Source organism: Embiotoca jacksoni, unplaced genomic scaffold, assembly GCF_022577435.1.
Source record: "Embiotoca jacksoni isolate LCO1_2020_lvr unplaced genomic scaffold, fEmbJac1.0.p SCAF_23, whole genome shotgun sequence".
Lineage (NCBI taxonomy): Eukaryota > Metazoa > Chordata > Actinopteri > Embiotocidae > Embiotoca > Embiotoca jacksoni.
In genome coordinates this window covers 1,531,390-1,543,633 of record NW_027185374.1, presented here as the reverse complement: position 1 = coordinate 1,543,633, position 12,244 = coordinate 1,531,390, and the positions used below count along the sequence as shown (strand labels likewise).

The 12,244-nt window shown below is 41.7% G+C and overlaps 2 protein-coding genes across 2 annotated transcripts; both read left to right on the top strand.

Annotated features, from left to right (window-relative positions):
• Positions 1–2,527: 2,527 nt before the first annotated feature.
• myct1a (myc target 1a) lies at positions 2,528–5,105 on the top strand. The gene is made up of 2 exons (XM_069158182.1): positions 2,528–2,834; positions 3,774–5,105. Exons 1-2 carry the CDS (start codon positions 2,780–2,782, stop codon positions 4,319–4,321), a joined length of 603 nt encoding a protein of 200 aa, XP_069014283.1. The 5' UTR covers positions 2,528–2,779; the 3' UTR covers positions 4,322–5,105.
• A 416-nt stretch (positions 5,106–5,521) lies between these two features.
• serac1 (serine active site containing 1) lies at positions 5,522–12,078 on the top strand. The gene is made up of 17 exons (XM_069158174.1): positions 5,522–5,636; positions 6,016–6,117; positions 6,339–6,375; positions 6,485–6,627; positions 6,959–7,048; positions 7,692–7,823; positions 7,918–8,039; positions 8,121–8,249; positions 8,423–8,536; positions 8,846–9,008; positions 9,350–9,500; positions 9,611–9,752; positions 9,997–10,097; positions 10,364–10,461; positions 10,649–10,831; positions 10,928–11,071; positions 11,213–12,078. The coding sequence occupies exons 2-17, from the start codon at positions 6,024–6,026 to the stop codon at positions 11,347–11,349; spliced, it is 1,980 nt and encodes a 659-aa protein (XP_069014275.1). The 5' UTR covers positions 5,522–5,636; positions 6,016–6,023; the 3' UTR covers positions 11,350–12,078.
• Positions 12,079–12,244: the final 166 nt, after the last annotated feature.

Sequence of the window (12,244 nt, the reverse complement as noted above, 5' to 3'; positions counted from 1 at the left end):
TCACATAAAAATACAGGTTACGGTAAAAACATGGCATAAACAGGACAAAAAACAACAACATATAGATCTAAATTCGCAGCCCTGCTTATATGCCCCTATAAATAAGCCAGGGGGAAATTATTTACCTTGGTAGTTTAACCACCCATTCAGTATCAACTATATCAGCACTTCATCCCAACTAATGTGCATGAGTCACAATCATCTGCCAGTGCATTGAAATGTTGTGGGATTTAGCTGGATTGTCCGGTTGCTCGGCAGCAGGGACGAACTGCTGATTCCTACATTTTTACGCAGCTCAGCTCGAGGTGACCTCCAGCATTCAGCGCCCCTATGGACCAAACAAATTCAGCAAAAGAGAGAGCACACAATGCTGCAGCAGAGGGGAGCAGAGAGCAGAGACAAAGCGCACGGGTCAATAGGAAGTCTTCCACTCGTCACCAAACCCTGCGCTTTTAAGGTCCCTTTTCTAATCTAATCACTGCACAGGCAGGGAGCTGAGACCGAGACCGCCAGGGTGGTAATCTCTTTCATACAGTCAGCAGTTTTCTAAAATCTCATTAGAAAGTTTGTTGTCAACCAACATGCTGAAATCAACATAGTGGCAAAGGGGGAAATAGAGTTTTGCAAATCTGTTTTATGTCCTGAAAAACTCTAGTATGTTTAAATAAACTATTTAATCTGTACTTGCACAGATTTTTTTTTGCCGAAGCAAAAGGAAACCCATCTTCTAAATGATATCAATTGAGTTTTGTAGTCGGATACATACTAAGGCTATAAGACATCAAAAAGATGTGCAATTAAGTCAGTCCATTTACATTGTCTATTTACAAGAAATATATTCACCATGTATTGAATATATTTGTGAAAACGTGTGGCCATTGGTCAGTGACTGGACAGTGTGGAACTAGAAATGCTCTTTGAGACTTTCCAACCTCAAGAGGCGACGTGCTATGAAGTTATCCTGGAGTATTAGTCCATCTACTGGTCAAGTAGGGAATAGAAGGAACACATACACACTGTCAGATAGCATTTTTCTTTCCAACCAACACAGCCTGAGAAAACACATGCCATCATGTATTACTTACTTTCCTCTCACCCTGGCTATCTTGATTTTTATTCAAATTAAATTCACCAATTTAGAAACTGCTCACTGTTATGTATGATTATAAGAATAGTATATCCTTCATTTCTGCCTATTCCTTTAAGTCCTTGTAGTTTGCTAATTTCCTTGCTAAGATATTAAGGACAACACCCTGCATTTTCCCACCACTCTGCCCAGTTAGATTTCGATAAGGTCGGGAACTTCAGCTATCAAGCTCAAAGAATGCCTCCTCCACCTACAAACAGAACGGTCCGTTACCATCCGATTTCTCTACAACAGAACACAATGGTCACACATACTGTTTCACAGCGTAATGGGTGTTTGCTGGTTATTTTAAACAGGTTTTACGGCAGAGCCAACAATTAAAGGAAGTTCAAGCTTTGGTCGGACTATTCCCTCGCCCTTTTTGTCTTTGCCAGATAAGAGGCTGAAGTTTGTCAACTTCTGAATAAAATACAACGATTTTGGCTTAAAATCTAATACTTTTTATATTTCTGGACTTAACAGGTTGACTTGATTAATGCTAAGACTAAAGTTTAGATGACGGATCAACTCGGGGAAGTAAAATCAAAAAGATGACGGAGCAAATGGGCTGGTCTACATTCGCTGCATACCGACATGACGACTTGCATCCATCTTTCTGATGGCATTGATGACCTCGCAGATTTAACTTGGAGTGGGATTAAAACATGCTTGGGCTCAAGACTAACATGAAGGGCTTCCCTTTCATTCATTGTGTCTTGATTTGTAAAGGCCAGAAAAACAACTCAGAAGAAACATGTTTACTGTGCTGCTTTTCTATCTTATCAAACTACAATGTTTTTACTGGATTTCTTAGACTGGGAAAAGACCAGATGTCCAATCCAGGCACCACTGACCTGGCGGACACTGTGGAAAGACTGAGCTTACTAACAAAGACGCTGAAAAATAAGGCAGATACCACATAAGTACCAGAGTAGACTTACTCTTTGCATCACTACAACTGAGCATTAAAAAAAAAAAAAAATGCCACCATCAAGTCCAGCTGTGTATTTGCTTTCAATAGTGATTTCAGGCCCAGAACTGTAACTGCTGCTGCGGCTAACGGCAAAACTGTCGCCTGTGGTCTCTGTGGCGGAAGGAAAAAATACGAGAGCGATTGAAATATTTGTCATTTCTGAAAGGAAGAAAAACACTTTTGAGTGTGGTGGACTTTCCTCTGGTGAAAGCTGAAGGGCTGACTCTCACTCTGTCGGGGTGATACTTTTTAACATTTATCAACCTGAAGGAAATGATGGGAGAGGAAGTGATTATAGAAACACCCTGTCTCCCTACCTCCAGGATCTCTGTCCTGGATAGATAAGCCACTCCTGTTGCTAATTTCAAGCAGAAAAGCAGGAAATGTGAGAGTGTAGTTTTCCGCTTCCATAAACAAGATGACTGCCAGAGTTTGCCGCCAGTCCTGTGTGCCTCTGGGCTGAGTCTCCCTCGGAGTCAGCCCGACGTACTGACAGGGAAAGTGAGCAAAGCAGGAGAGAGTGAGAAAGTGAGGGAACAGGAAAGGGACAAGGCAGAAAGACAGGAAAACCCATCAGAAGGAAAGAAGGACAGGAAAGAACTGACAGAAGAAGAGAAGGGAGAGGAAGAGGGTTAAAGTGTCAGTCTCTCTTCTTCTCCTCTAACAAAACAGATAAAGTCATGGCTGAGAACAACACAAATATCTTTCTGGAAATACTTCAGTCTTTTGATGCCGGTGAGTTTTTTTTTTTTATAATTTTCCTTCCCTTTCAGCTGGTCTTTTTCATGTGGTCGCTCTGATTGGTGCCTTTGTTCTCTCAGGAATTTAAACTTTAATCACCACTGGAATAGATACAATATGAGCCTAGTAACTTCTGAACTGTAGTTTAGTGAACAAATTTGAATGTCTAAAGAAACCTTTTTTGATTTCCAAGAATACTAACTCCAAATCTATAAGCTTCTGATGTGTTTTCTTAGCATTTTTTTCTGCTCAGTTTTCCAAAATGTCATTTCCAGATGACATTTGACCAGTGTCTCCTTTCTTCTTTCCAAAAACAAAAAGAAAAAAGAAACTGGAGTGGAAAAAAAAAAAAAAAGAAGAAGCAGGTTCAGTCTTTTTAACACTTAAACGCATTGAACGGAAATGTATTTGTTTTCCTTCGGGTAAATCCAACGGGATTTGTCTTATCCGCTGCAATCGCTCCCGTCTCTCAAGCATGCTTATACTGGCGTTACTGCTTCCAAGGCAGAGACGCAACGAGGGGAAAACAAAATGCTGTGGTAAACATGAAAGGGAAGGCCTGTTATTATTTTGTCAAGGGGCATCAACATGCATGACACTGCTGGCAATCCTCCATCTGTTCCATTAAGATGTTGTTGTTGTTTTTTTTCATTGTATTCTTGGGAAGATTTTGATTAAAATTCCTTCCATTCCCAAGGTGATAAAAAGAAGACCGTCAATAAGAATAAAGTGCATTTAAATGTATTGCGTGTACATAACTATTATTGAACTCTTGTCCCTGTGATCCTGAAAATAAAAATAGATTAAAGAGGGAAGAAGAGTAATAATGTAGAAACCACGAAAATGGAGGATGTTCATGTTCAAGTATCGATAAGAAAGTTTTCACTGCAGATCATGAAATCTCCTTTTTGATGCATGTTTCTCTCTTCACAGTCCCTCTGATTATAGCTTTCTGTGTGTCCATGGCGGTGGGTCTGCTCTTGGGTGCCCTGGTCTACGTCATCCTGACATGGATGTCCCGACGCAGAGCAGGTTCTGCCAGCATCACCCACCGCACGCCGCGCCACTCGCACTCCTCCTCCCGCAACCGCCCCGGCTTCAACCGCAACAGCAGCTACGACCGGCGGAGCAACAACAGTTTAGTGAGCGCTGCGTTCAGCTTTCACCGTCAGACTTCCTCCCCGGACCACCTTGACCCGCTGGGGCACAAATCCAGCTTCAGGGCCTCCACCTTCCACCCTCTCCTCCAGTGCAGCCAAATCGCAAGGGAGGCGGAGGAGGGGAGCCAGACCACGCTGCCTCGTACACCAACTCTGACCATGTCAACCGGGTCAGCTCAGACTGCAGCCCAGCCAGCTGCCACACCACCCAGACCCGAGTCATTTTGGGGGAACAACGGTCTGAGGGGTTTCCACGCGACACAGACTCCTCCTCCAGCTTATGAGAGCATTATTAGGGCTTATCAGGAAACATGCACCTGATAGGCGTGAGAGTACCCGGCATGGATTTCCAGATGATATTGGACTAAATCCATATCGACATATATCAGTAGGTGGAGGGAACAAGGGGGTTGAGGACAACTACTCCAAAACAACATCGTTCTTGGATGTCTATTGGTATATACTTCTATAAGCATATTTGCATCATACAGTACTTTTATAAAACAGTCATCTGATACATGTGGCATTGACTACTTACTGTATGAGCGGAAATTATTCCTCTTCAAAATTACCAGTCTGTATTTAATGGTGACGTGTGCAGAACGTTTCTTTAGTTTAGACGAAGCAAAAACTACAAGTTCAAACCGTTAGCTGGGCATTTATGGTGCAAGGCGAGACGTACGCTTTGCCCCTGCAGTCATAGTAACTATGCAAAAAAAAAAGAAAGAGACTAATAGTTTATGTGGAGACTGAAAAAATAAAAAAAAATAAAAAACAATGTGTATCAAACTGTAGTTTAAAAATCTGTGCAAAACAATTTTGACGACCAGGTTAAATTGACCTGCCATGGCATTCAAACTAACTGTGTGTGTGTGTGTGTGTGTGTGTGTGTGTGTGTGTGTGTGTGTGTGTGTTCGTGAACAGCAAGTGTGAAAGTGAGAGACACAAAAAGTTGTGAATTAAGTGTGACATCTTTTGTATTTTATGTTGTCGTGGTTTTTTTTTGTTGTTGTTTTTTTTTATGTAATTTACTGAACTCTGCTCTTAAGTTAATGCAATAAAAGCAAGAATCAAAAGTTTTCAAGACGGAGTTTGTGTACTTTAACCTGTCTGGAGGGTGTTTGAAGGCACAAACAAAGCAGCGCCCTTCTCCTTGATAAGGCAACACAAGATGTGACAACAGGAACGCCTCCTCATGCAACCCGACACAACAGTCACAGAACAGAAGTTTCTAAGTTTCAAATGTTCATTGCTAGATTTGGCTGTTTTAAAAACTAGTTTTAGAAACGAGGACACCACAGAGGAGGTCGGCAGGTGAAGGACACCTGTGCTTCTAGCCCCGCCCCCCTCACAGCGGAAACACGGACGTCACAAACATCTTGAATAAATGTGAAGTGTAAAAGTGTTCCGATAACACAACACGTTCAACACATATTCACATATAATGTGAAAACTATGTTTTCTAAATTTGTTTTTTTTAGCTTTTTTTTTTTTTTTCTTGCTCGAGTTGATGACGTGTTATTTGAGGGACAGGTTTGTGTTGTGTTTACGGACACCGGCTGCAGAGAGTGAAGGACATTACCGCAGTTCTTTAAAAAAAAAAAAAACTAAAAAAAAAAAGACGTGGATAAATCAGGTAAAACCAGCTGTTCGGTAATGATGTAATAAAACGAGAACTTAACATCATCAGTCAGCTGTTAAAAGTCCGCGAGCTGCTACAGCGAAACATTAGCATAAAGCTAACTCGAGGAAGTGACGGTGATTTAACTTCCCCGGTTACAATTAAACTGCTCGTGCAAACCTGAACGCTATAAACAAGTTAAAGACTTATTACGTTATTTATAACCACGGTACCGGACGGGGTTGAACTGACAGTCGGTCAAAGTTAAAACGGCAGCTAAGTTCGCTAACGTTAGCGAAAGGACACGTGACCGATGGTTGACGTCAGCTGTGCGACTTGTTTGTTTGTTGTCGTCGCAGGTTGTTGGTTAAATGCTGGTTGTTGGTGGTTACAGGCTCGAGGATGTCCGGAGCAGCTCTCCGTCTGATCCGCTGTCGGAGGCTGAGCACAGCTGGGCCCCCCGGTGTGAAGAAAGTGATGCAGTGGAAAGATTTGAGTACGTTATATTATGTTTTGTGTTTAATAATAATAATATTGTGTTTTTGTATTAAAAAAAAATCTTCACTTGATTTGGAAAAGTTTCAGGAAATAACACAGTTTGAGCACAAAACTTGCCAAAGAACTATAACATAAGATCTGGTCAAAGTAATTTACCGAAGCTCGACTCTGGTCAGGAAAATCCTGATTAATCTTGATTTCCTTTCTGTTGAAATGCAGGGAAGGTGGCTAAAGTAACCAGTGCAGTTGTTTTGGGGTAAGTCGCCGTATTAATATTTCAGTATTTGACTCAATTTGATTTCTGCAATTTGTGTGAAAAGAATGCGAACGTGGTGCCGCGTCTCATCAACGTCTCCTTTCTGCAGGGGCTGTCTTTTCATTACGTACGAGATGGCGGCCTTGGACAAGGCTGTCACCATCGACACCGGTGCGATTCTTCAAGAGAAATACAAGTCTTACATCTATTTGAGAGCCACTCCCTCCGATGAAAACGAGAACTTAACTGCAGGTAGTGAATGTCGTCCATTGCGACTGCGTGGCTAAAGTGAGAAGATCATTCACTCGGCACATTTTGAGATTTTATTTTTTTTTATTTTTTTTTTTTTTCTTAGTTCAGAATAGATCTATTGTTCTTGTATTTCCCAGAGCAGCTGGACAACATCTGGCAAACATGCTGAGTGGCTTTATTTAGTTCTTGTATGAGCATAGAGTCGTGTCCAGCTGGCCAGTGATATGTGGTATCATCTCTTCCTGTCTTTCCTTTCCATCTCCACCATCTTTCCTGCCTGAATCTTTGGGTCACTCTGTCGACTGATCTCACTTCCTTCTTTATGTTCCAGGACTTACAAACAAAGCAAGAAGGGAACTTCATAAAGCAGCAAGACGATTTCTGGAAATATCTTCTCGACTTTTACTGCGATCGCTGGACGGTAAGAAAGTAAAAGTTGCCTTTTCACCAATTCACCTACCAAATTATGACAGATAGCACACAGTGTGATAACACTGTACTTCCCCTAATACTCTTGTGATTAGAGGGCAGGTAATGTTGCACAAATACTGATCCTCAGAAAACTGCAGTTGTCCAGTCATTTTTATGTGGAGTGCGTCCATGGAGTTCGAAGGAAACACCTGCCTCGCTCATGCACATCCTGTTTTTGAATGTCACATAGTTTGTGCATTCATGTGTATACTGTGCAGTTGACTGTAATATTCTACACATGACTTGGGCTGTTTTGCCAACTATATTCATGCTTTTAATTGTATATGCAAAAAAATGTAGAATTGGAGAAATGTTTAAGTTTATTTATCTGTTTAAAATAAACTTTTGACCTTTTACAAATGAATAGCTGCCACACTGATGTCACATGGTTCGCAACCACAAGGTTTGTAATGTGACTCCCTAGCTGCTGTGATAATCTAAAGAAGGTACTGTAGGTGCTGGTATTTAGCCTGGTAGACACCGTTTGAGTCCAGTTTCCTGTTGTGATTAGGGATAACAGTGGCACACCTCCTTCCCGCTGTGTTCTGTAAAAGATTTAGTTGGTCACTTTGTCCTGTAATTGTGTATCTTAGAACACTTTAGCCATGTGGATGCAGACCCACACGAGGTGGCATTATGGGTCCTACTGAAGAGGACACAGTCAGCCAATAAAGTCATCAGACTGCAGGCTGTTCAGGAGCTAGCAGGCAATCACCACTGGCATGGTAAAATACACACAACTTTGCACATCCTTCCAAGTTAATACTCAATACATGAAGAAAAACTGGTATCGGATCGTGCCTGTCGTGAATAATGCAGACTACCAGTACCAGACAGCAGCCCAGGTTATAGACCAGCGGACAGCAGTGGGCCTGGCCCGGACTCCTCAGGTAGACCTGCGATTCTTCCGGCACCCACCTGCACTGCCTGACTTGGAAGATGTACGTATCTAAATGACATCTGTCAGTTGAATAGTTATGTACTGTAAGAAGGGAACTAAAAAAGTGTTAACTTCTTCTCAGGGTTTGTCTGCAGAGGATGGACTGAGGCGCCTGTTGGCGTCTCTGCCTCAGTCTGAGGTGGACAAATGTGTTCAGTACTTCACATCCCTGGCCCTCAGAGAGAGCACTCAGTCCTTGGCAGCACAAAGGGTAATAAAGACAGATGAATGCATACATGTACTCTCATGTAAAGTCTTCAGAAAGGTGACTGCCGAGAGCACAAAACAGCAGAGCAACAACGATCGCCAGGATGCCTGAGATATTTGAAAATTCAAATCCCCGAATCCTGTCAGCAACACGTGTGCTCATTGTTGTTGTTGCAGGGTGGTTTGTGGTGTTTTGGTGGCAATGGGCTGCCTTACGCCCAGAGCCTCACTTCTGTTCCAGCTGAGAAGGTGGAGTCCTTCTGTCTCCAGGCCCTGGTACAGCATTCAAAGGTAAGGAGTGTCATTATGCTGCTAAACACAATTTGGTCTGGAGGAGAAGTTGCCAAAGTCCCCTTCTTTTTTTTTTTTTTTTTTTTAAACTAATCATAGTCGTTGTCATTTTGCATTATAAAGCTCATCTTGTTCCTAATTCAAGTAAAAGCTAATTCGTTTTTGTTTTAGCTCAGTTTATTGTCAGCCTGGAATTATTTCTAGTTCTTTGACCTCATGACTATCAGTGGATGTGGCCCATAAGTGAACAACCAAATGCATTGGAAGAGAGTTGGTAGTAATTTACTGGAACGTGTTTTCTGTCTGCAGGTACAGAGTCACTGTGACCACATCGTAGCCAACGGGGGCCTGCAGCTCCTCCAGAGGGTCTACCAGCTCCGGAGTGACTCTCTGAAGATTCAGAGGAACATTGTTCGCATTATAGGAAACTTGGCTGTAAACGAAAGTGTCCACCAGGCTATAGTCCAGTCTGGTGAGTCTGTAATTAATCCCAGTACACCGTAGACAGTTCTAGTTGCGTGTCATCTTGATTGGGTGCACGAAGGATGCTGTAAAAAAACAAGATCTATATATTTTTGTCCCTATTTTATCGACAGATTACATACTTAGCATCGCAAAGACTTATTATTCTGTTGTTTTTAACGTTGTCACCGCAGCCATCAAACCAGACATGCTTCACGGTGTTCACACTTGTCTGTGTTTTCTGCTTTTAATATTTTCTGTCCAAAGTGTATGAACTGAAAACTGATGAAACTATGAAAATGGATCTAATCATTTCCCTCCCTTTCTTCCTTACCTGTGTAACCCCTTCAGGTTGGGTATCTGTGCTGGCGGAGATGATGCACTCTCCTCATGTCATGCAGGCCTCTCATGCAGCTCGTGCTTTGGCCAACCTGGACAGAGAGACAGTGAAGGAGAAATATCAAGATGGCGTCTATATCCTCCACCCGCAAACACGTGGCGAGTATGAAATCAATTGAATTCTACTGTTCCATCATTTTTTTTAAAGAATACATTCGCTTCACTTTATTTATTTCACCCAACTCTTATCTTTGATCATGTGTTAATTTCCAGTCAGCCTATTAAAGCAGATGTGCTGTTCATCCACGGGATTCTCGGGGCAGCTTTTAAGACATGGAGGCAGAAAGACCGCAGTATGTTAGAGGAAGAGAGTGAAGCTGAAAGCAAAGATGACTACACAGAGTGTTGGCCAAAGGTGACAAATGCATCTAAATACGGTGGAGTAGTATTGATTACTACTATTGAAAGGCTTCTTTTTTTTTTTTCCAAATAATGAAATGACATCTTTGAAACAACTATAACTGATCTATCTGTTTATGGGGAGACTCAATCATTTGTTTTGCTCTCTGAAATGTGAGGTTTCACTCAGATTTTGATTTAGCTAGAGGAAATGACTCCTCTCTCATTCTTCTTCTATGTTACTGTGTCCTCATTGACAGTCATGGTTGGCTGCTGATTGTCCAAATCTGCGGGTGCTGACGGTGGAATATGACAGTCATCTCAGTGATTGGATGGCAAAGTGTCCTGTTGAGAATCAGAGGTGACAAATCTGGAGTTTCTTCATATATCTACTGATGAAGCATAAAATTCTGTAATACTGTGCTGTTGCGAGAAAATTCAGTTTTCTCTGTTTATGGAAAAACCTATTGACTTTGCTTTACACCGTTATTACTAACAATAATAAACTTCATATTTTATACTACTTATCCAACATCCTGATTTTTTTTTTTTTTTTACTCTTAGTGAAATTAAATGTTTTATAATCCCAGATTCCAACGGACCAAATCTTTGCTTTTGTCTCTGCAGGAAGTCTTTGGCCTACAGAAGTCGGGAGCTGCTAAAGAAGTTAAAGCTGGCAGGAGTTGGAGAACGGCCTGTGGTCTGGGTAGCCCACAGTATGGGAGGTATTCTGACACAACTTTCATTCCACCAGCATCTCAAGAGTTTCACTCAAATCGCTTAAATGCAACTTGGAAAAACAAGTTTCTTGATGTTATTTCCCACTCGCACCCTCGTGTGACTGCGTTTGTCCGATTTTAAAGTTGGACTCACTGTATGTCTGTATCCTGTTGTGTTTGGTTTCTCTGTCAGGATTGCTTGTGAAGAAAATGCTGCTGGATGCCTCAGAGGACCCAGAGATGCAGGGCTTGTTACAGAACACCAAGGGCGTTATGTTCTACAGTGTTCCTCACCATGGAACATTTATGGCTGAGTACTCGGTCAACGTCAGATACCTCCTCTTTCCCTCTGTAGAAGTCAGAGAACTCTGTAAAGGTGAGTGATCGCAGTGAACTCTGTGGTCCGGGATTGTTTTTATTTCATCGAACATTTTTCAGTAGCCACTGCGAGTTGATATCTGTGTGTTTTAAGACTCGCCAACTCTGCGCAACCTGAATGAGAACTTCCTGAACATGGCCGAAGAGAAGGAATTCAAGGTGCTGAGCTTCACGGAGACCGTGCCTACAAACATTGGTCCCATGATCAAGATCCTGGTGGTGCCAACACAGTCAGCAAGTATGTAAAAGTAACACGCATGGGAAATAAGAAGTGCCCGTATGTAATGTGCATCTTAAATATGCAGAACGGATCTCGTAAGTTCTATCTGTAATGTGGTTTCGTACCTCGAGCCTTAAGCGAGCTCTGGTTTGGTTTCAGATCTCGGCATCGGGGAGCTCATCGAGGTGGATGTGGATCACCTCAACATCTGCAAGCCAGAGAAGAAGGACTCATTTCTGTACAAGCGCAGCCTCCAGTTCATCCAGGAAGCACTGCAGAACTACATCAGCCGCTGAAGGAGATATATGAACAAAAGAAACACTGATACAACCTACTGTATACTTGAAATGTGGGAGATCCCCGTGTCACCCCCCTCCAAAACCATAAGAAAACAAAACTGCCTCTGATGCACATTCACATAAACTCATGTGATTATGGTATAATTAAAGAAATTACATTTATTCACACATTGATAGATGCGAACCATTGTGATGAAGAAACCTGGGTGCTTATTTAGTCTTTGTAGTCATCCTTCCCGATTTTAGAAGGTTTTAAAGATCTTATGGATTGTTTTTAAAACATAACCACTATGTTTACAAGTAAATTCAAATGAAGAAAATGTATTCTAGATTTATTTTGCCGTCACTTTTTCTGATTTCGTTTTAGACCTACCAGCTTTGTGTCTTCCCCATGACACAAAATGCTCCTATTATCTGTTCACTTATAGATACACTGACATTTCATTGCCACTTATTGCTCCTCAGTACTTTTGACCAGAGCACCAGTTTACCATGTTATTTTTATATTTCTGTATCTTCCTCTAACTTAAGAGTATTAGTCACGTGCCAAAACATATCCCTTCCCAAGCCTTACCTCAGATGGGCCTAATTAATACATTAGTTCACAATGCTTTATTTATGGGACTAATCAGCAACTGGATTTTAACCTTGGTGAGTTTGCAGGCCCAACTGCCACTAGTGAAACACTGCTGGTTGTGTAAATAATTTAATAAATGTGTAAAGTTGGAGGGTTTCTTTATTTGCCTGTGCACTTCAAATACATTCTGTCTGGATAAATCGATTTTTAAGTGAGTTGTAAAGTATGCGTCCACATGTTCTTCCTGTCAGTGGGACAAAAATGACCGCAGTGAAAGATAAAACTAATATATATTTATTTTTGCATCGACGCGGT

Bases quoted from the DNA above. Each gene is read 5' to 3' on its own strand.
- myct1a (XM_069158182.1), top strand. From the start codon at position 2,780: ATGGCTGAGAACAACACAAATATCTTTCTGGAAATACTTCAGTCTTTT. The intron at 2,835-3,773 runs GTGAGTTTTTTT...CTCTCTTCACAG, and splicing joins ACTTCAGTCTTTTGATGCCG to TCCCTCTGATTATAGCTTTC.
- serac1 (XM_069158174.1), top strand. From the start codon at position 6,024: ATGTCCGGAGCAGCTCTCCGTCTGATCCGCTGTCGGAGGCTGAGCACA. The intron at 8,537-8,845 runs GTAAGGAGTGTC...TTCTGTCTGCAG, and splicing joins CCCTGGTACAGCATTCAAAG to GTACAGAGTCACTGTGACCA. The intron at 9,753-9,996 runs GTGACAAATGCA...CCTCATTGACAG, and splicing joins ACACAGAGTGTTGGCCAAAG to TCATGGTTGGCTGCTGATTG.